This window comes from Phyllostomus hastatus, unplaced genomic scaffold (genome assembly GCF_019186645.2).
Source record: "Phyllostomus hastatus isolate PE091 unplaced genomic scaffold, TTU_PhHast_1.1 phas_scaffold_345, whole genome shotgun sequence".
Lineage (NCBI taxonomy): Eukaryota > Metazoa > Chordata > Mammalia > Chiroptera > Phyllostomidae > Phyllostomus > Phyllostomus hastatus.
Genome location: NW_025334024.1, coordinates 26879402 through 26900969, shown reverse-complemented (window position 1 = coordinate 26900969; position 21568 = coordinate 26879402). Strand labels below are relative to the sequence as shown.

The 21568-nt window shown below is 41.9% G+C and overlaps 2 protein-coding genes across 19 annotated transcripts in view; both read left to right on the top strand.

Annotated features, from left to right (window-relative positions):
* The window catches only part of CHD9 (chromodomain helicase DNA binding protein 9), a 167062-nt gene extending 159308 nt beyond the window's left edge, over positions 1-7754 (top strand). For 12 of the 13 annotated variants that reach the window (XM_045818951.1, XM_045818948.1, XM_045818952.1 and 9 more), the window contains 2 exons: positions 429-533; positions 2295-5791. In XM_045818951.1, the coding sequence (XP_045674907.1) occupies positions 429-533; positions 2295-3176 (987 nt within the window). In that variant the 3' untranslated portion in view covers positions 3177-5791. Of the gene's footprint in view, positions 1-428; positions 534-2294; positions 5792-6267 lie in introns of those variants that run through there. The other variant, XM_045818956.1, reaches the window with a different exon arrangement.
* Positions 7755-10585: 2831 nt separating this feature from the next.
* Positions 10586-21568, top strand: part of RBL2 (RB transcriptional corepressor like 2) — a 58839-nt gene continuing 47856 nt past the window's right edge. For all 6 annotated transcript variants that reach the window (XR_006783359.1, XM_045818427.1, XM_045818423.1 and 3 more), the window contains exons 1-5: positions 10586-10894; positions 13105-13235; positions 15234-15434; positions 16665-16729; positions 19894-20022. Coding sequence is in view for 5 of the 6 variants with exons in the window: in XM_045818427.1 (XP_045674383.1) it covers positions 10658-10894; positions 13105-13235; positions 15234-15434; positions 16665-16729; positions 19894-20022 (763 nt within the window). In the remaining variant the exon portion in view is untranslated. The remainder of the gene's footprint in view (positions 10895-13104; positions 13236-15233; positions 15435-16664; positions 16730-19893; positions 20023-21568) is intronic.

Sequence of the window (21568 nt, the reverse complement as noted above, 5' to 3'; positions counted from 1 at the left end):
GCCTCAGTTCACTCTTAACTAGGTATGCTGCCTACCCAGCACTGTTAGTGCACAGTAAGTGGTGATCATTTTACTGTTCTAGTTGCTGGACTTAAAACATTAAAAATATCCATTTCCAGAAGTTTCTACAAGGGTGGGCAAAGGTAGGTTTACAGTTTGAGTACATGAATTATAGAGTTCATTCTTGTGTTATTATTTATTAATTGTTGTATTATTTTCCATACGAACAACTATAAATATACTTTTGCCAACCCCTGTATAGTATTTTAATAGAGTTGTGGTAGTTCTTTTTGATATAATAAAGATTGTCAAAGGTTCAAAGAATATGTGTTTTAAAGATGTAAATTCTGTATAAACTGAACAAAACCAAGGCATGTCTCCGTATTTATTAGTGTTTTTAAGTGTCTGACAGTCTTTTTTGTTTACAGGTTGGAGGTGCATTTGCTCCTCCTTTGAAAGATTTGTGTAGATTCCTGAAAGAAAACTCAGAGTATGGAGTCGCCCCTGAGTGGGGAGATGTTGTCAAGCAGTCTGTGAGTATTTCATGAACACCAACTCAGACATCATGTAAAAAATTAGGTGCCACTTAATCATGTCTCAGATTGAATTTATGATCAACTAAATAGTATTTGCACATGTAATAGAGCTTTTTTTAGTTCATGATTTTTATTTTGCAGATTTCTCAGATGCTTTTTCTGTTAGAATGCAATATCAGTATATACTGGTCTGTTTTTATTTTAACTTCTAAGATACTATTTGAACAATACCATAAAAAGTGATCACAGATGTGGGGAAAGAAATACATAAAAGGGTATTTGTCATGATATAGTAATGAAAAACTGGAAATATGCTAATGGTTTACCCATATGTTTAGAATACTATTTAACCATTTTGAAAACTGTATCTTAGAAGACCATCTAATGACAAGGGCGGGAAAAGTCACAGTACGTTACATAGGGTGGTAGTTAAGCTCTTGGAATAGCGAGGCCTGACCGTGTGGCGAATGCTGAGTGAGAATAGCTACTATTTCTATAGGTGTCTATATGACAAGTACAGGATAAAAAACTAAAAGCTCTTTTCTAAAAAACACCTTTTAGAAAAGAAGGTGTGGAGAATTATAGAATTTGCATATATATGCAAAAGAAAAGTGGAGGCACACATCCTGAGACATTAGTAGTGGTTATCTCTCGATGGTGGAATTATGGATGAGGTGTTTTTTGTGCATTTTTTTATTGCCTTGTTTTCTGCAGCAGACCCTAAAGCTTATTATGTAAAGACAACAAATACGTTGTCCCATTCAAAACAGAATTTCAGAATGCGTGCATGAGAGTCCTTGAAGCCGCTGTCTAGAGCTGAACTGTCACAAATGTGCTTCTAGGTCCGCACGGCTACTGAGCCCTCGAAATGTGGCCAGTCTGAATTAAGATGTGTTGTGAGTGTACAGCACTGGCTTTGGATTTGGGAGACTTCGTTTGGGAAAAAGAATATAAAATATCTCAGTGATTTTCACAGATAATATATTGAACTGATGATATTTTGCTTATGTTAAATAGACTGTTACTAAAATTAATGTCACCTATTCTGTTTTACCTTTTAATGTTGCCACTAGAAAATTTAAAATTGTATCTGTGACATATATTTCTGTGGGACAATGGCTGGTCTGGAGTTCTAAACTCCTAAAACTTCTAGTGGTTTTAAGTCCGAGAAAAGCATGGGCGGAGGATAAGAAAGTAGTGTAGATTGTTCTCCATTGTCCTGGACTTGATGCTTCCCAGTCTTCAGGTGCTGCTGCAGATCTGAGCCAAGTAATTTTCCCCGTGAAGTATCTTTTTCAGCTTGGCAGTATCCTTTATTCCCAAAGTGATAGGCAAAAGAGTCATATGAAGCATCTTATTTTAACCTTACCTTCTTACTTCCACTGCCTTTTCCTTATTGTTCTTCCAGATCAGAAGGGGAGCACTTCTTTAGTTTTCTACATTTGGTGACATAAAACATGTAAGGGTGTGAGGGTAACCCTCATGAAAAATTTTCTAGAAATATTTTACAAATGGATGCCTACCAATATGGAAGAAGGCTAGAAGCTTGTTTTTGCTCTCTTACGATAAAATGAGAGGTGGAAGAGCTATTTCAAGCCATTTCTTAAAATAATATGAAATTCGGGTATCTCTTGCATAATTGATTATGTTATATCATACAGACTAAGTTTTTAATAATTACCTATTTTAATAGTTTGCTTGTATCACAAGTTAATAGCTACTGATTTTAATATGGTTGTTATTCATGGTTTTTTCCAGGGGTTTCTTCCAGAAAGTATGTATGAACGTATTCTCACTGGTCCCGTTGTGAGAGAGGAAGTAAGCCGGCGGGGGAGACGGCCTAAAAGCGGGATTGCGAAGGCCACGGCGGCGGCGGCGGCGCCCACAACTGCCCCCAGTGTCGCAGGCAATCCTTTGTTAGCCAATGGATTACTTCCAGGTATGGATCTCACAACTCTTCAGGCCTTACAACAAAACCTACAAAACTTGCAGTCACTGCAAGTAACCGCAGGGTTGATGGGAATGCCTGCTGGCCTTTCTTCTGGAGGAGAAGCTAAAAACGTGGCCACCATGTTCCCCATGCTGCTGTCAGGAGTGACTGGATTACCAAATCTGTTGGGCATGGGAGGACTCCTGACAAAGCCTACTGAATCTGGAACGGAAGAAAAAAAGGGAAATGACTCTAAGGAGCTAGATGGAAATAAAGAAAGGACAGAGAGCCAAAATTCAGAGAATGGTGGAGAAAACTCTGTGTCAAGTTCTCCTTCAACATCCTCTACTGCTGCTTTAAATACAGCTGCAGCTGCCAACTCGTTAGCTCTTAACCCACTGTTACTCTCTAATATACTTTATCCAGGGATGCTTCTCACTCCAGGCCTTAATCTTCATATTCCAGCTCTGTCCCAGCCCAATACTTTTGACATACAGAAAAACAAAAGCAGTGACTTAGGCTCATCTAAGTCTGTCGAAGTAAAGGAAGAAGATTCCAGAGTTAGCGATCAGGAAGACAAAGGGGGAACTGAACCAAGCCCTCTCAATGAAAACAGCACAGATGAGGGTTCAGAGAAAGCCGATGCTTCCTCTGGATCTGACAGTACGTCGTCGTCATCCGAGGACTCAGATTCTAGTAACGAAGACTGATCCCCAGACTATGCTTAAATTATGAACTGGTTTTGGGTTTTTCTTTAATTATTAATTGTAAATACCCCAGTGTGGAGTGCATCCATAACTTACTGACCGAACATTTCAGTTATTTGTTTAGAAGTACAGACTCCTTTCAGAGACGTTTTGCATGTAATATTTCTTAAGATTCATAAGTTTCTGAACTCGTATGTACTATCAAATCCATAAAGGTGTAAAATTACAACAAAAGGCATTATAATTTTGTTGGGGGTTAATTTTATGAAAATTATGCTCAATAAGAGTTGTATATTTAATATATTTGCAGTGAACACAGAATACTTTATGCATATTACTGATTTAATTTGAATATAGTTTTACAGCCTCCTTGACACCTATAATTTACAGATCAAAACTCAGCAATAATTTGGGCAGCTAATGAATGTCATGAAAGCTGTAGAATCTACATCACCATTCATTGCTTTAATTACATGAAAATGCTCTAGTGTTTTGATGCACTGCTGATGTTCCCAATTCAGGTACAAGTGTGTTTGAAAGAAGAAATAAATTTCCCAATCAGCCAATTTAACTGGCTACCTGTTACCTCAGCTGAGTTAGTTTAGGAAGTTTACATTCATTTCTAATTCTATACTTGTTTTCAGGGGTTTTTTAAACACATCCTCTATATCATGTTAATCTGGCAAGAAATATGACTTGCTTTTTGCTAAGCTTAACTATGATATTAGTAAAATCGAGTCATAAAATAATCCTGTGTCATGTGACATTGGCACCCTCTAGACATACTTAGTTTTGAACTTTTCAAAGTCTGGCCTCCTATTAGAAATAACTATGTCTCAGATGTGTAATGTCTGTTTCCAGGGTTCAGAAAAGGCAAACTCATGAAATGCCACTGAAAAGAACTTTCAACAAAGCATACTTTCTGTAAAACAAATTGTGTGTTTGCTTTATTTGTGTAGATTTCTATTTGTGTTTTACATTATGGTAATATTCCAAAATGAACAGATGATAGTGGTTAAGTAATAATGAAAACAGTTTAAATTTATCTTGGGTTTCTTCTAGGTATAATCAGACTAAATGTTGCCCAGAATCCGTGTTGGGTGTTCAGTTTATATTAAATATACTGAATCGCCCATTTTGAAAATGCACTTTGAATAATCTCAGAAAAATTATATGAGTTATACCCCTAAAACACAAAATAGAGCCCAAGGCTTCTGATCAGTTTCTTAGAGCCCTTTACCATGTAAAATTTTCTGGTATTTGATTTGTGATACAATTTCTCCTTCTAAAGCTGCTATTATTCTGACAAGGTAGAGGTCCAGGTTCACCTGCATATACATACAAAAACAATTAGAACTGAATTGGATGTAAAACACCATTTATATCCTAAGAAGAGATAAATGTTAACATTCTTCTGCTACTTGAATAAATCAGTGATAAAATTTGCAAGAGGATAAATTTAGCGGGGAAAAGGGTACTCCACTTCTCTTCCACAGAAAAAATAACCTTCAGTGTGTTTTGATGATAGAACTCGGTTGCTTTGTTATGAATTAAGCAATTATATTGGGTTTTATAAGACATTTACCAGTAAATTGTTTCTGTATGTAAAATAACCAGCCCCTTATTAGAGAGACAGTGTTATATGTATTTACAAAATTATGTAAGTTCTATTGGGATGGTATTGATTTTTGTATTTTTCCAAAATAGTACTTTGAATTGATAGTCCTTTATGCAATATCTTAGCAATAGTCACTATAATGCCCATCCAGGAGAAGTGGGTAGTAATCCTTCATCATGAAAATGATGTATTACATATTTAGTCTCTTCCCTTTGCAGTATTTATTGCACTTTTGTTTAATTAGAATACACCTATGAGATAGCCAAAGTTTTCCAGACACAGTGAACTGAGGTTGCTGGTGGAGTGTTTCAGCACCATTCCTATTTCTCTTCCCTCGCTCTGCTTCTACCCACATGACCTTTATTCCTTTCTTTCCCCAATTTAAAAAAAAAAGGAAAAAAAGCCCAAGATCTTGTCACTAAAATCTAATTTATATCAAATTTATGAGATAAAGTATTTTCCTAATTAATACTCAAATGAATTTGGTTAACATCATCTTAGTGATTCTCTTTCTATGTAAAAAGGCAATTGCAGTTTTAAAAGTGTTAAGGCAAATAATAACTTTAAACATCCTCTTGGGTTTCAAGATACTTCCATTTATTATTGATTAGGGGAAAGTTATCCAGATATCAGATTAAAAAATGCCAATATGGTTGTATACAGTTAAGGGTTATAAGGAAAAAGAATCAGTAGAATTACACAATACTAAAGTTGCCGTTGAAAGGAGATCCAAGTATGTGTTGGTAGTTACTGAAAGAATTCTAGCTGTTATCGCCTTGTGTTTATAGCCCTTGTTTCAGGTTTCATGATACAAGTCCTAGTCCAATTTTCCCTTTGGACATTTGCAATATTTACCAGTTGCGTTTTGTGTAGTCTGAGTTTGTTTTCTGTAGTTGAGCAAACGTCTTAAAAAGTCATTTGTAATTTATTAAATTACTTTCTATGATGTTCTATAGAGCAAATGGAAGTTTAATTATTTTTTATTAAACATATTCTTTGACTACCCATGATGTCAGCCTCTGTACATGACAATACTTCTTATTTTAATTGAATTTTTGCATAGCTAATTTATCTTGAAAGTTATGAAAGAAACTGCAGTCCTAAATCTTTAAATGGAAAGTATACTTGGTAAGAATTTTTAAGAGATAGAATTTGGTAATAATTATATTCACAATATTACTATTTCCTTAAGTTTTCTTCTCTGAAGCTTAAAAATAATCCAGAAAGACTCAGAGAGATACCTAACCTCTTAGAGGGGTTGATGTAGAAATCAGTCATTATTTTTTCATGTGGTCTTAGAAGCTTCTCAAGTCATTGCCATTGTCGATAGTGTTTCTTGTAAGCATGAAAAGTTTGTTTTTCCTCTAATTACCAAAGTAAAACAGTGGAGTCTCATTATGCACTCATTTAACTTGAACACATTCAACTATACTTTTATGCTTAGAAAAACTCTTTTTCTTTTTTCGTACAATATAGCATGTAAACACAAGCCAACTACTTCATCTAGTGCTCACCCAGAAGACCAGTAATCTACCCTGATGCTGGAGGAAGAACTGGCCATGGTGGATGTTTTTGAGAGAAGATACACTATAAGCTTATGTGTTCTGTATTTTGTGAGCTGTAGGAGGGAAAAGAGTGATATTTGACTACAGGTAATCTTCACCTTCTACAAGAAATCTAGAACTTAATTCCTATGTAAATGTAACTCCAGTACATAAGCTATTTATTTTTAAGTGCAGAAAACACGGAAGTATTTAAATCATTCACGAACCCACCGCGAGATAAAAATACTGTCAGTAGAGCTCTCCCATCTTTTTTATATGTATGTTATATACGTGTGGTGGGTTGATTAGTGTCCTACAAAAGTTTGTGTCAACGGAGAACCTCAGAATGTGACCTTATTTGAAACTAGTCTTGACAGATGTAATTAGTTACAATTCTGTCACACTAGATTAGGGTGGGCCCTAAATCCAGTGGCAGGTATCTTGAGAAGAGGAGAGGACACACAGGGAGGAGCGCGTCCAGACTGCAGGCCGGGACCGGAGTGATGCGGCGACGAGCGGAGGAACGCCGAGGGTTGCCAGCCACCTCCAGCCGGAAGAGAGGCGTGGAACGGATTCTCACTCAGAGCCCTCGGAAGGAGCTGTCCTCGCCAACACACTGATTTCGGACTCCTAGCCTTCAGAACTGTGAGAGAATAAATTTCTGTTTTAAGCCACCCTATTTGTGGTGATTTGTTATGGTAGCCCTAGGAAACTAACACATTTTCCTATTAAGTCAGTATTATATGGGGCTTAATATTTACTCTTCTGCCCTGGACGTACTGACCTATGTCAATAAGTATCCTGCAATGTGATTTTTCATCCTGATAATTTAGTATTGGCTCATACTGATGTAATTTATTTAACCAAGTAAAGATAGACATTTGGGTTTATATATGCATTTTTTTGCATCTATCCCTAATGATTTTCTTTATCCCTAGAAGTGAAAATACTTCCTCAGTTTTTAAGGTTTTTGATTTGTGCTGCCAAATTTATAATGATGCCATTAAGTAGCAATTTATATTACCGTTAGCAGGGTACATTTTGTGAATGTTCATTTACCCCAAATCCTTACCAATACTGTGTATTGTCCTTTGAAATAACATTTGCCAAATTCACAGGCAAAATAACATCTTGATGAATTTTTAAATTCTTTTTCTTAATAAAAAACAAGACATGCATATTATGGGAAGTCTGGGGGAGGGGAAGGGAAGTAGGGAAAGCGCAAAGTAAACCACACCCCCATGATGCTGTACACTCCGATCATTGTAAACTGTCGGGTCATTTTTCTCTGCAGATACATATTCTATATTATTTTAATAAGAATGGAGTCATACTGTACATACCATTTTGTAACCTTTTTTTTTTCCATTTACTATATCATGATTATCTTTCCATGTCATTAAAGGATCTTCCAAAACATTTTCAAGGACTTTCTGATTCTAATATGTAGATAGTATAATTTATTTAATACCCAATTATTGAGCCCCTACACACACACACACACAGGCTTTCAGTCTCTCACAATGCACTCCTAACCCTCCCTGAATTTTTTTTGTTTTTAATTTATATTTGACAATAACTTGTTCTGGGTCTGTTTCACCCATGAGCTCACAAGCTCTGTGGAGGCAGAGAGCGTACTCAGCTCATTCACTACTCCACCCTCAGTGTTTGCCAAAGCGCTTGACAGACAGCAGGCCCTGACGTTTGTGGAGCATTCGAATGGGTGGATGCGTAGCAGATTCTCTGGCTGAATGAATGAGTGAGAGAGTGAATAATCAGGATCCAAGAACCAAACCTATGAATAATCAATATTGACCTTTTTCATTGCGATGATTGACATTGTATTAATTTTAGGCGCAGAACACAATGATTTGATGTATGTATACCTTGTCAGAGGTGATTACCATAATAAGTTCAATCAACATCCATTACCACACGGTTGCAATACTCTTTCTTGTGGTTTTTAAGATCTATTCTCTCAGCAACTTTCAAATACACAATCCAATACAGCATGGTACTGATAGTCACCATGCTGTACGTTACATCCCCAGGAGTTAATCATTTGGGCAGTTTGTACCACTGGACCCCCTCACCCGTTTTGCCCCTACTCACTCACTCCTCACCCCCTATCTCCCCCGTCTGTTCTCTGTACCTATGAGATTGTTTTTTTTTTAGATTCCATGTGTGAGATCGTACAATAATGGTTTTTCTGTTTGAATTATTTCACATATATATAATGCATTCAAGGTCACAAATGGCAGGATTTCCATTTCTATGGCTAAATTACATTCCATCGTGTGTATATATATTTTTTCTTTATCCATCCATCCATCGATGGACTTGGGTTGACATCTCTTTGCTACTGTAAATGATGGTGCCATGAACACAGGGGTGGTTTTGTTTCCTCCGGATAAACTCCCATGAGAAGAAATGCTGGATCGTATGGAAACTTCTGTCATGCAAAAATATACACAGGAATGTTGTTAGTAGCTTTTGTCATAATCACCAAAAACTAGAAACCACCTGGCTGTTTTCCACTGGGGAATGGATAAATAAACATCAGGACATTCCAGTAATTGATAGGACTTAGCAACAAGAAGGGACAGACGACCCACACATGCAACAACCTGGAGAAGCCCAGTCACAGGTTAGGTAATGGGTATTACACTCGGAAGTTCCCCCATAGGGAAACCATGGGGGCAGAAAACTGGCCAGTGGTTGTCTGGGGCTGTGTGAGGAGGGGCTCACTACCAAGGGGCACTTAGGGAACTTTGGGGGATGGAAATGTTCTTTATTTTGGTTGTGGTGGACATGACTGTATTTGTCAAAATTCACAGAACTGTACACTTCAAAGCAAGTTTCACTGCATGCAAAGTACTCCTCAATGAATCTGACATAAAAGAATAAACAGAAAGATACTGAAAAATTAATTTGTACATACATTTTTGATGACAGGAAATATGAAAGATCAAGAACAGACTTTCAAAGCACAGAACAAGACAAAATTTTGTAGTGGGATACGAGAAGGAGAAATAGGAATGATACAAAAATTCTAATAAAGTTCTGTAAATGTACTTTTAAAACGGAAAACAGTATCAAACTACCAAGACATTTAGAGTCTATTGGCTTTGAAAATATTGGTATTGACAAGCAAAGCATTTCATGGTTTATTACCATAAATTTTACTTCAATTACATTAAGTGTTACTAAAATTGGTAAAGAGAGTTTTACCTCTAAACAAATTAAGTTTTTCATCTAGTAAAGTGTTGATGGTGTCCAACATAAGTATTACCATTATTCTAAAATGTATTATCCTCAGTCTCAATGTAAGGGAAGCACTGGACTTTCTTATACACTCACTCACAAATACTTATAAGGCAGTTGAACTCGACCTCTGTGCTTGCCCTGGATCACCTCGTGTCAGCCCAGAAAACTCAAACCCAACTCGACTGACAATTTCACTGCAGGATCCAGGCTTCGTTTCCCACGTCCTCCTCTCTGCCTTCAGGCGCCCTCACCTCTCTCCCCGGCTCCTGCTCCAGTTTCCCGAAACTGGCTTTCGTCCCAGAATGTCTCTTCCTCAAGTGTACATTGCCTTCCCGCTCCTTAAGCATGAAAATGCCGCTCACTATACCCATTTGTTAACCAAAGAGGACTGGGAATAAACTGGTATAAGTGTACCTATAGGGAAAGAGAAGGCAAAATAAAAATAAAGCAGTAAAATTAATTGGGTGACTGAGGATAGTGCAAATAAGTCACAGTGAACACACTCTTGGCCTTGGGGTGGGGGGTGGGGAGAGGGAATTACTGCTTTAAAAAAACCCCAATGTTTATTTAAATGCTCAAATACAATTTAAACTCAGGAAAAAACTAGAAATTAGGAGAACGGCCAAAAACGAACTTCGGTAGACAGCCCCTTCTTATTCTTTAAATGAGACACCAAGGTGATGATGAGTCTCTGCTAACAGCTTGGATATTAAACAGTCCCACGTCAATATTTTCTTAATAGAGCCCCGCGGAATGATCTCACGTTGGGGAGGTACTTATACAGAAGTCGCTTTTTATTTCAGCCCAGATAAGACTGCAGGAACCAACTCCCCCGCCCCCCCCCCAAAAAAAAAATTGGACCCTCTTGGGCCTCTGAACCGGACTACATTTCCCGGCAGGCCGTGCTCCGAAGTACGGGTGCCTACGTGAGGTCACGCGCCGTCAGCGCGGCGCAGTTGTCTTATAAGCGGCGGACGGGCGGGCGCTTCGCAGTTTGAATGGCTAGGTGCTTGGCTGTTCTGTTCACCTGAGGATCGTTCGTCCAGGAGTGCGATATGGCATCCGCAGGCGACGAGTCGCCGCCACCCCCACCACACCCCCCGGCTGTAGCCAGCTCGGAGGAGGAGGAAGAAGAGGGAGAGGCGGGGGTCGCCGCGCCGCGGGCCCTGTCGCCCACCCCTCAGACCCTGCAGCGGTTCGAAGAGCTGTGCTGCCGCCTCAACATGGACGAGACAGCTCGGGCGGAGGCCTGGGACAGCTACCGGAGCATGAGCGAGAGCTACACGCTGGAGGTGCGCCTGCGGGGAGTGGGGGGGGACTGGGGAGGCGGGAGGCGAGGGTCTTTGCGGGCCGAGCGGTCGCGCCCGCCGTGGGAATGGGGCTCCTGCTGGCCCCGGACCGGGCGCCGCGCACGGACTCTCCCACGGGCCCCGGGGTGGGAAGGAATCCGCTCTGCGCACCCCAGTCCTGGACTCCCGGCTTTCGAACAGCTCTTAGCGGCCCTGGAGGCGACTCCCGCACTCGCGCTGTTCCCTTGGGGGGTCCGAATGGGGAACACCTGTTGCCCTGAGGCAACCCTGCCAGGCTGAGGTTGTGCTGGGGCCGTGGTTAGTCGTTTACGACCACCTGGTTGTCAGAACGCACAGGTGCCGTGGTCGACCCCGCACGAAGACGGGGAGGGGCTCGCTCGGGACAGGAGCCCGCTTTTAGGGCTCTGGTGGTCTCCGTGTCCAGTTCGTTGCCTGCCGAGCCGGACCGCCCGTATGCAGGCGTCGCCTCTGTTGGAATAAACGCGCTCGGTTTCGGGCTGCGCTTGTGTCGGTGTGTACTAGGGGAGTGTTTTCCAGGGCGCCTGGGGTGGGTTTTCCGCCTCCCTGGGCATTAACACCCGACCCCCTTTGTCACTAGGCGGGGGGGTGGGGTGGGGGGGCAGTCGACGACCTTGACCACCTTTTGGTAGCCGCAGGCGCTGCACAGGACTTGAGACTCGCTGGGATGATTTAGGCCTGTTGTGTCCCTGCCTCCGGGCAGGGCCTGCGGAGCCGAGGAACGCCGCTTCCAGCCAGTGAGGGTGCGCTCTCGCAGGCCCCGCCCCCGAGCGGGCCAATGGGAAGCCACGCGGAAGTCGGGGTTGTTTATCAGCTGTGCCGCTGGCCGCGGCGAGCCTTTAAACAGGAAGCCACGTGACTCTCTGAAGTGGTTGTGCAGGTTGTGGGAAGAGCTGGGCAAGTAGGCTCATGATGGGGAGGCCTAGCAAAGGTATTTTACCCGAGGGTATGTTTGCCCATGAGCGACCAAGGGTATTTTTTTAGTTATTCTTCCATTCGTCGGATTTTAATTCAGCTCTCTCCCCATTGTTATATGCATAAAAAAAAAAAGGAAAGCTAGTATACTCCGGTGACTTTAGACCGTTTACCTAACCACCGCAAAGCTCAAAGTTGTTGTGATGTGTCAACTTGAGATGCTAGGTCCCGGAGCTGTCCTGAAGGTCAAGTGAGGTGATAACATGTGGTGTCTGGCACAGGGAGCACCCGGGAGGACGTCGCTGGAGCCCCCAAAGCTCTTTCCTATGCTTAGGTGGTCCGGCCGAACAGGCCATGCTCCCGCCCGTTCCCCAGTGGTGCCTGGGGTCTGGCGCAGAGCGAAGACCCTCTGCTGGTGGGCTGCTGCTGGGCGTTCAGTGCCTCCCGATGCGCTCCCGGGTCGCCCTCAGATAATCCCGTAAATTACACAGAACGCACCCTGCAGTCGAGGTATCTCAGCCCATAGAGGTTAAGTTGTGAAGTCCAGTGGTGTATTACAGGCAAGGGAGAAACAATAAATGGTTAGTAAAGTATTTCACAAAATGTGTTTGATTACTTAATTTTCTTACGACTTTGGGCTCAGATTCTTAGCTCCGTTTACCCAATAAATGGGCGAGTGTTTATTCATGTATCACATATTTTTTGATCACTGTTCCTTGCTAGACCCTGTCGTAGGTGCTGGGAATAGACCAGTGAACAAAACCTAACCCCCCCCCCCCACCCTGTGGCTCTTGTAGTCACGTATGCTGTGTGGGAATGTGACATTTGATACAGAATACTGGCTACAGAATTTTATCTCTGGATAAAAATTTCTTGTGTTTTCTGTGCCTCATACTTGTAATTCTTCCCACCCTCAGATAAGAAAACGGAGAGTCCGTGGCTCCTGAGTAATTTGCCCCAGGTGTTCTGCTCCTGGGTCTCCCAAGGCCTCAGCCCTGGTGGAGCCGGGTGGAGTCTGTATTGTGTGTATTGATTGCAAATATTGCTTTCATCTGTGTTGTTGGTTAACCTAGTTCAAAGTGATGGAACTCAGATTCCTGCCTCCAGTGAAGAATGCCATCATAACAGCATGAGTGATGGGGCCATCACTGGGAATGCAATTCCCCACAAACATACAAATATCACTCCCAGTTTCAACATAAGACCTTTTTATATTGAAATATACAGCCCGTTAACTACATGTCAATTTTCTTTTATAGGGAAATGATCTTCATTGGTTAGCGTGTGCCTTGTATGTGGCTTGCAGAAAATCCGTGCCAACTGTAAGCAAAGGGACAGTTGAAGGAAACTATGTATCTTTAACTCGACTCCTGCGCTGTTCAGAGCAGAGGTAACTATGTTAGTGTGTGAAACACAGTGTGACTAATGTAAAAGCTCGCAAACCATATCACAGTGGTTGTGAGAATTCTCTTGATCGTTTTCTGCGCATGTGCACCTATGGAGTGCTGAGTGTCGGACCCAGGGCATGGTTTCCCTTTACCATGTCTAAGTAGTATCCATCGTACTTGGGGGTGAGCAACACTATCATACTCAGTTATAAAAATGGTCAAATAATGCTTCAGAGAAAAGGCAGAAATTGCTTTTTCTATCTGTTGTGTTATTCAATTGATTACATTTATTTGTGCCTTTTGGGTGAATTTTCTCTGTAGCTTATTAAAGATTGATGGAAAAAAAGATGTTTGGCACTTTGGAGACTAAATACCATTTGTCATCATTTATGAACCTAATGGTTTTAAAAGTCACTATTAAAATAGCTAACAAGAAATATAAGCATTTAGCTGTAGTATATTTATCGACTTGGAGCCTCATCCTGAGTTATGTTTAGGCCTGAGAACAAGCGGCAGTGCACACAGAGTTGAACACGGGGCTGGAAGCTGGAGAAGTGGCCTTAAATGAGGTGCCAGGTTGTAATCGTTACAAAGAAGCAAGTGGAGGCAGATGAATCCAGTTACGTGACAAGGAGCTTGAGAAACAAAGGTCAAAAGACAAAGTCATCATTATAAATTATGGTTAATGAAACTTACCTAACATTAAATGCAAGTAATACAGTCTTGGGCTTCAGTTTATTTCCCCTTTGAGAAATTCGGTTTCACCTTTAAATTTTTACCTGTGGGTTTGGATTATTGACTTTTTGGCCATAGTGGACTACATGGATTAGAAACAAAGAGCAGATTGGCAGAAGATATTTGCGATGCATATCACTGAGAAAAGATTAGTATCCAGGATTATATAAAGAACTAGTAACAAATGGTTAATTGACAAGCGGCTACTAGAAAAAAATTGGTAAATATGTTTTCACAAAGGACAAAACTCAGCCAATAGACATAGACAAAGATGTTCAGTCTCACTACTAATTAAGGAAGTTCAAAGTAAAAACAAGATAACATTTCATTCTCATTAAATTGGGGAAATTTGAAGTCTGATAATACCCATGTTGGTCGTTCTGTAAGGAAATAGAAACTCTGTATTACTAGTACGCACTGCTGAGAGTATAATTGGCACAACCACTTCTGTGGAAATTTGGTAGTTACCTAGTAAAGGTGGAAATGCACATTTCTCTGACTCGGCAATCCTACTTCTTGGGGTAGTTGGTAAAGAAACTCTTACATATTCAGGAATGTATTTGTTACAGCATTTTAAGTTATAATAAAAAATTAGAAAACTCAATTTCAATTAATTGGGGAATGAATGCGAAAAATGGTTCGTATGAAGGAATATTTTTTGCAATTAGAATGAACAACTGAGATCTACAAGTATCAACATTAGTTACTGACAAAACAAGTTGCAAAATGCTACTTGAAGTAGGATACTATTTATATAAAATTGTAACCACACATGCAAAAGATTCTGGGTACTGTTATGGATACAAATATATCTACATAGTAGCGCTGCTGCTAGTAAGTACAAAGGCACTGATGGGAAACATTCAGACCCACTTTAGAACAGTGTTTATCTCTGGGGAAGAAGAGTGGGGAATGAGGTGGAGGAGGGAGGAGTACAAATGGAAACTCGGGCTGTTTTGTAGAACCCAGCGCAGGTGTGGCAAAATTTATTCACTCTGTCAGCGTTTGTTAAATCTGGCATTTGAATACATGAACGTTGGTTGTGTTACTCTGGTTAATTATTTTTTAAATTTATAATTTAAAAAGTAATTTGAGAAAAAAATTGATTAAGAAAGCAGAGAAATCAACCTGTAGGAGATTAAGCCATTCAGAGGCATGAGTTTTGATTTTATAGCACTATCTGAAATATGAGTTAATTTTTATTTACTTTTAGTTGCATTTGTGTACTTGTGTAAATTTAGAATTTTTTTTCTTCTTAATAATAGCTTAATTGAATTTTTTAACAAGATGAAGAAATGGGAAGAGATGGCAAACCTACCCCAACATTTCAGAGAACGTACCGAGAGATTGGAAAGAAACTTCACTGTTTCTGCTGTAGTTTTTAAGAAATATGAACCCATTTTCCAGGAGATTTTTAAATATCCTCAAGAGGAGCAGCCCCGTCAGCCACGAGGAAGAAAACAGCGGTATGCTTTTATCTTGCTCGTTAGGGGCACGCACGTGTCCGTCTGGGCCACGGTTCTGATTCCTTGGTTCTTGTCCTGCAGTTTATTTTGCTAGTCTTAAAAAAATGAATGTGAGGTCATAAATAACTTATTTCTCTGATAGCTTTCTTTTAATAATAATTTCTTATTTTTCATTATATGTCAGCCATGAAGGGTTTGGCTTTCATATTGCAAAATGTATGGGATTTCTGTTCACATAAACTTCCACTTTTCATTTAAGCAACCAAAAATGCAAAAGTCAGAACACAGATATTTTCACCAAAATAAATGGGTATGGAATTTGACTACTTGATTTTCTATTACTGAGTATTTCTATCATTTTCTCTGTATTCTAATACATACTGGTTCTTTCTTTTTTTTTTTTTAGCTTTTATTTTTTTATTTTTGGAGAGAGGGAAGAAGAGGGAGAAAAATATCAATGTGTGGTTGCCTCTTGTGTGCCCCCTGCTGGGAACCTGGCCTGCAACCCAGGCATGTGCCCTGACTGGGAATCAAACTGGCGACCCTTTGGTTCCCAGGCCGGTGCTCAATCCATTGAGCCACACCAGCCAGGGCTGACTATTTCTATCATTTGAATTTTATGTCTAAACTGAGTACTAAATAATCCCCATGAAGTGGTTTCTGTCTATATTTTGATGTTTACAACCAATGAAAAATTGAGAAGCTGGACTGGGGGAGACAATGGGAAGCTGAAACTGCTATGAATTTGTGCTTTCTGATCATGTCTGCAAAGTCTACAGACTTAACTGACTCGATGTTTTTCATTAATAGACAGTTATTAAGAATTTTCTTTCTGCCTTGGCTTGTATAGCTCAGTGCATTCAGCATGAGCTGCTAACCAAAGGGTCGCCAGTTCGATTCCCAGTCAGGGCACAGGCCTGGGTTGTGGGCCGGGTCCCCGGTGGGGGGCATGTGTGAGAGGCAGCCACACATTGATGTTTCTTTCCCTCTCTTTCTCCTTCCCCTCCCGTCTTTCTAAGAATTTTCTTTCTAAGAGGAGCTCGTCTCGGGCTCCCAGCTAACTGCTTGCCCATGTGTGCTTGCAGTGGAAACCCTTGCACATTTTCCCACTGAGGTGAATCTGCTCCGCCTTCCCCTAACTGTGGGTTTTGTTTCTCATGTAATGTATAGTCACTGGTCATGTCTTTTTCTAATTCTCCTGTTATCTCTTGGCTTTTTTCTCCCCCAAAGGCGACAGCCCTGTACCGTGTCTGAAGTTTTCCATTTTTGCTGGGTGCTTTTCATATATGCAAAAGGTAAGGGAACAGCAGCGTCGCTTTAGGTGGTAGTGTGTTTAAGTGTTCGGGCGCTGCTTGTGCCGACCGAGACTGCATCTCAGGAGAAGCTGCTTACTGAAAAATTTCCCAGTGATCTTATTCACAGGTTCTTTAAGTATTGCCTTTTTATTTAAAAAGTCTTTTACCCTCTTTACAAAATCCAAAACTTCTCTTATTAAATGAGAAGGTTTTCAATTTTGTTCTTACACAGTATCTTTCCCACCCTCATGCGTTTTCTGAATTACGGACTGGAAACACATCAGTGTTTCCGTGATTACGATCGTGAGCTGTACGTTTTCATGAGACAAGTCTTACTTAGTTGGGTTGGAGTGATCATGCTCAATAGTTCAGGTTACTTTCTGCATCTTGTTCAGATAAATGTGCTTGACCAAATGCCTTGAGATACACTTTTATTTTCTCTCCCTGTTTTCTCATTTCACTTAACCTACTCAAGGTCTGCATTCAGTGAAACACGTTTTGGGGTCCCCCTTCTCCCTGTCTGTGCTTCTCTGTAGAATTCTTGGAAATCTAAAGAAGAAAAGAAAGTACAGTTGCATACTGATACTTTACATGGCTTTTTTCCTGGAGACTGTATAGGACGCCTTTGCCATTAAGATAGCCCGATAAAATGCAAAGTTAAAATTTTTAAAAAACCATAGAACTGCAAGGAGTTTCATAAATAAGAGATTCCCATTATTAGGTCAGGTAGCCCAAGTGATTTACACTGAAGATGAGGCAGCCGAGCCCCAGAAACCAGCTGCTGCAAACGGAGAGAGGGTTGGAGCCCAGATCTCCGAGGTCTCGGTTTCATGCAGGGCGCGAAGGCCCTCCAGCAAGAATATGTCATTCCATGGGCCTTGCTCCTTCGTTTGTCTGCTTAAAACTGCGCCTTTCTGGCTAGCTAGTCGAAAGGTCATCCTGCTTCCCCTGAGCTGCATGCTTCCCTGAAATGAAAGGTTTTCCACGAAAAATAAGCAGTTAGGTATTTGGCTTCCCGTCGCCCTGACGTGTTTCTTTAGTGGAGACAAAGGTGAGGTGGTCACAGCAGGAAGGAAAGGCTTGGGGGCGTGTGAGCTGTCCCCACAGCGGTGGCTCGCCCCCGCCTCTGGCTGGCCGGGGCGGTGTTCTGCGTGTGTGACGTTACTGTCTGTCCTTTGGCTGGGCACGTATATCCGACTTCTAGGGTTTTCGTTTCATGTGTGTCTTCTATGGTGTGTGTGTCACTGGGAGTGAATACACTGTATGAGCTATTTTAAAGGAATTTTATTGTCCTCCCATTGATTTTGGTCTCAGTTGATCGACTGGGGTGGCATGTTTGTTTTTTTTTTGTCTCTGCAGTGAGCTGTTGGAGTTTTATCTCACTATTAACTTGGTCTGTATGTGCTTGATCCGAGCAGTTTTTGTCCCCTCACAGTCCAGGACTAGGATCTTCTAGAGTTCTCTCGGGTCTTTGCTGAGAGAGCAGTCGATTCGGTTTTGTTCAGTTCCTGACGGTAGGGGCTTGGCAGAGATGTTCTCCTCGGTGGGCTTCTTGTGTATGGCGCGTGCACCCCGCCGGGGCTTGTCCTCGTGAGGGGCTCTGAGGCCCAAAGACCAGCAGGTGCCACTCCCCGTTTCGTATGAGAACCCACATCTTCTCATCACCCGAGGAGTAAGCCAACCCTGGAGGTTAAACAGGTTGTTCTGTCCATTGAAAGATGAAGTATCTCACAGTGAGATTTATTTCTAAAGTTAGGATTTGAAATGTGAAGTATGTCACGTAGAGGCAGTCCTGGAGTTGAACTTAGATTCTGATCTTCAGGGGCATTTCAGCTTTTTGCTGGGAGCTGCAGTGCTGGGGGCTTGCTTTTGCCTTCTACGGCAGGCACGCGGCAGTGACAAGTTCAGGCTTGTCCGGGTGACGGGCTCTGCAGCTTGAAACCATTAAGTGCCACCGCTTCCCGTTTTACATTTGAGGAACTGAGAATATTTTAATATTAAAAATACTTAGAGTAGAACCACGTAGGTTAGTGTGGTTACGTCAATGCAGTATTTAACCTGTTAATCATCATTTGCCTTTCTGGCAACAGAAAGATATTTTTTCTTGTTAATGTATTTAAGTTGATTTATTGAATGTTTTTAATCTATACAGCATAGAATTATCCTAATAGGCTGAGGCAGTGGTAACTGTCTTTGGTGGAAAGGTAGAAAAAAGCCTGAAGCAAAGCAGTGTGAGTGTGTGTGTGTGTGCGTGCGCTTGGGTGGGCATTCAAGTGCGCAGATGTTGAGGTTCGGAACAATTATTTTGCATGTGTGTTCGCTATTTCAGTTGGACTCATCTGATGTTATAAGAATGTAAAATCAATATGAAGTCTGCACATGCAGTGTTGAATGAAAAGGAGGATATCCTTGAAGTTACAAAACTAGAAATACTTCTTAATGTCGAAGAACAATAAAACTGGTTAGCTGCCTGAGAAAACTGTTTTCCGTGCTAGACGTGAACCAGCACTGCAGACCCGGCGTGTTTGTGGGTCTAAGCTTCGGTTTCTGTGTCCTTCACTGTGGAGCATCCACAGCCTGTGGGATGCCAGCTCTGGGTCTTAAACACCCTCCATTGTGACCCTGTTGCATTAGTTTGTATTGCCTTGTATTCGTAGGTGGAAAAGTATTTAAAATGGTATTATCAGGAGTCTACTTGGAGGCTATGGTCTTTTGAAAGTACATACATGAAAAAGTTACACATGAGTAATTTTTAGCTATCTACATTTAAGTATTTCTACTAATTTTCTTGACAGAACTATTTTTATATAAAACAGTTTCTCACAGTTTGAGATAATTTGTGAAGTTTTATTCCCAAATTTTCAAAGGAAAAACCAATGACAATAAAGTTTTGATCAGCTACTAGTCATTTAATAAATGTTTGTTTAATGAGTACTGGGTGAACGAATGACATTTTTTGTAAAGTTTTACTTTTCATTAAACTCTTAGTAATTTATTAAAGTATAAGAATAGTATTTCAAAATGTAAATTTGCCGAAACTCGTTAGCTCTTGAGTCTGCTTGATAACAGTGTTGTATGATGTCATTTTAATGAAAGGGAGAAATTACTTTTAACATTACAGAGTTGACACACATTGACCTCTCTGACTCCTCGTAACCCTGTAGGAAATTTCCCCATGATCAGCGATGATTTGGTCAATTCCTACCACCTTCTGCTCTGTGCCTTGGACCTGGTGTACGGAAATGCCGTTCAGTGCTCCAACCGCAAAGAACTTCTGAACCCCAACTTTAAAGGTAAGTTTGTCAATCAAAGATTATTGGACAATTCGAATTTCTACGTTGCATTTACTCTTGGGAGTTTTGTGCGTAGTACAGGGGTCTTAGCGTTAAAGACCGTCAGTGCTTTGAAGGCTCCATCATTGTTGCTTTCCGCAGTACTTATAACTGGGGGTCAAGGTCTCTGTCACAATACTGATGGAAAAAGCAGTTGCAAACACCACAAAGTTTTAAGTCTCACATGACCACTGGAAGTTTCTGAAATGCATACTCAACCAGAAGAAGGAGTTCAGAAATCCAGAGGAGCAAAGGTGGCATTAGAGCTGATAGTGTTTTTCTACACTGGCGAGCTTTGTGCCTGGCACACTGAAAGGGCTCAAAATGGACTTACTGAACGAATCTGCATTTTAGATTTTTTGCCACCAGAGCGTAGTTTTGGTTCTACAATAAGGAAAATGGACTTGCAGGTCTTAGGTGAAAGCTGTGTGGAGATCTGGGTCCAGGTCCGGGCGGCCCTGCCGGACAGCTGGAGCGAGGGCCGGCGCGCGGGTCCCGCCCGCCCGGTGTGTTTGCTCGCCGGCTTGGGTTGTGGGCTCTACCCGCACATCCTGCCTCATTTGGCAGAGCCCACGGCTCTGGGCCGGCATGGGCAGCAGCCCCCACCTGCAGGACCGGTCATGGCGCCACTGTGTCGACGACAAGATCAAAGTGGCCAAGCCAGTGCTGGAGATGGACAGCAGTGGGATGGCCCAAAGTATCTGGCTGCTCATCAAAGAGAAATTCCTCCGGCCCCATGTGGACATTCATCTCAAGTAGTGTGACCTGGGGCTCCCAAACATTGACCTGACCGAAGGCCAGGTAACATCGACTCTGTGTTGGCCACAGTGTCGCTGCCCAGTGCGCCACCATCACCCCGGTGAGGCCCATGTGGAAGAGTCCGAGCTGAAGAAGATGCTGAAGTGTCCCAGTGGAACCGTCCAGAACATCCTTGATGGAACCGTCTTCTGGGAGCCCAGCATCTGCACAAACGCCCCACGTCGTCCCTGGCTGGACCAACCCCTTCACCACTGGCAGGCACGCCCACGGCAACCAGTAGAAGGCAGAGACTTCGTGGCCAAGCAGGCCGGCCCTTCAAGATGGCCCTTGCCCTGAAGGACAGCAGCAGGGCTGAGGAGCAGGAGGGGTACAAATTCTCCGAGGAGGTGTGGGCACACGCATGTGCAGCACTGACGAGGCCACCTCGGGTCTTCCACACAGCCACTCCTAGTAGCCATGCAGAGGTGGCCGCTGTCCCTGAACACCAAGAACAACACCCCGAAAGCCCAGGGTGGGTGCTTCAGGGATGCCTTCCGGGAGATCTTTGAGAAGCGCTGTAAGGCCCAGTTCGGCAGCCCTGGCTGCGTAGCTCAGTTGGCTCGAGTGTCGTCCTGCTGCTGTGTGAGGATCGCAGGTTAGAGCCCCGGTCAGGGCACATAGAGAAACCAGCCAGCGAATGCATAAGTGAGTGGAACAGCACATCGATGTTTCTCTCTGTCTCTTTCCTATCTCTCTTTTTCTGTCTTCT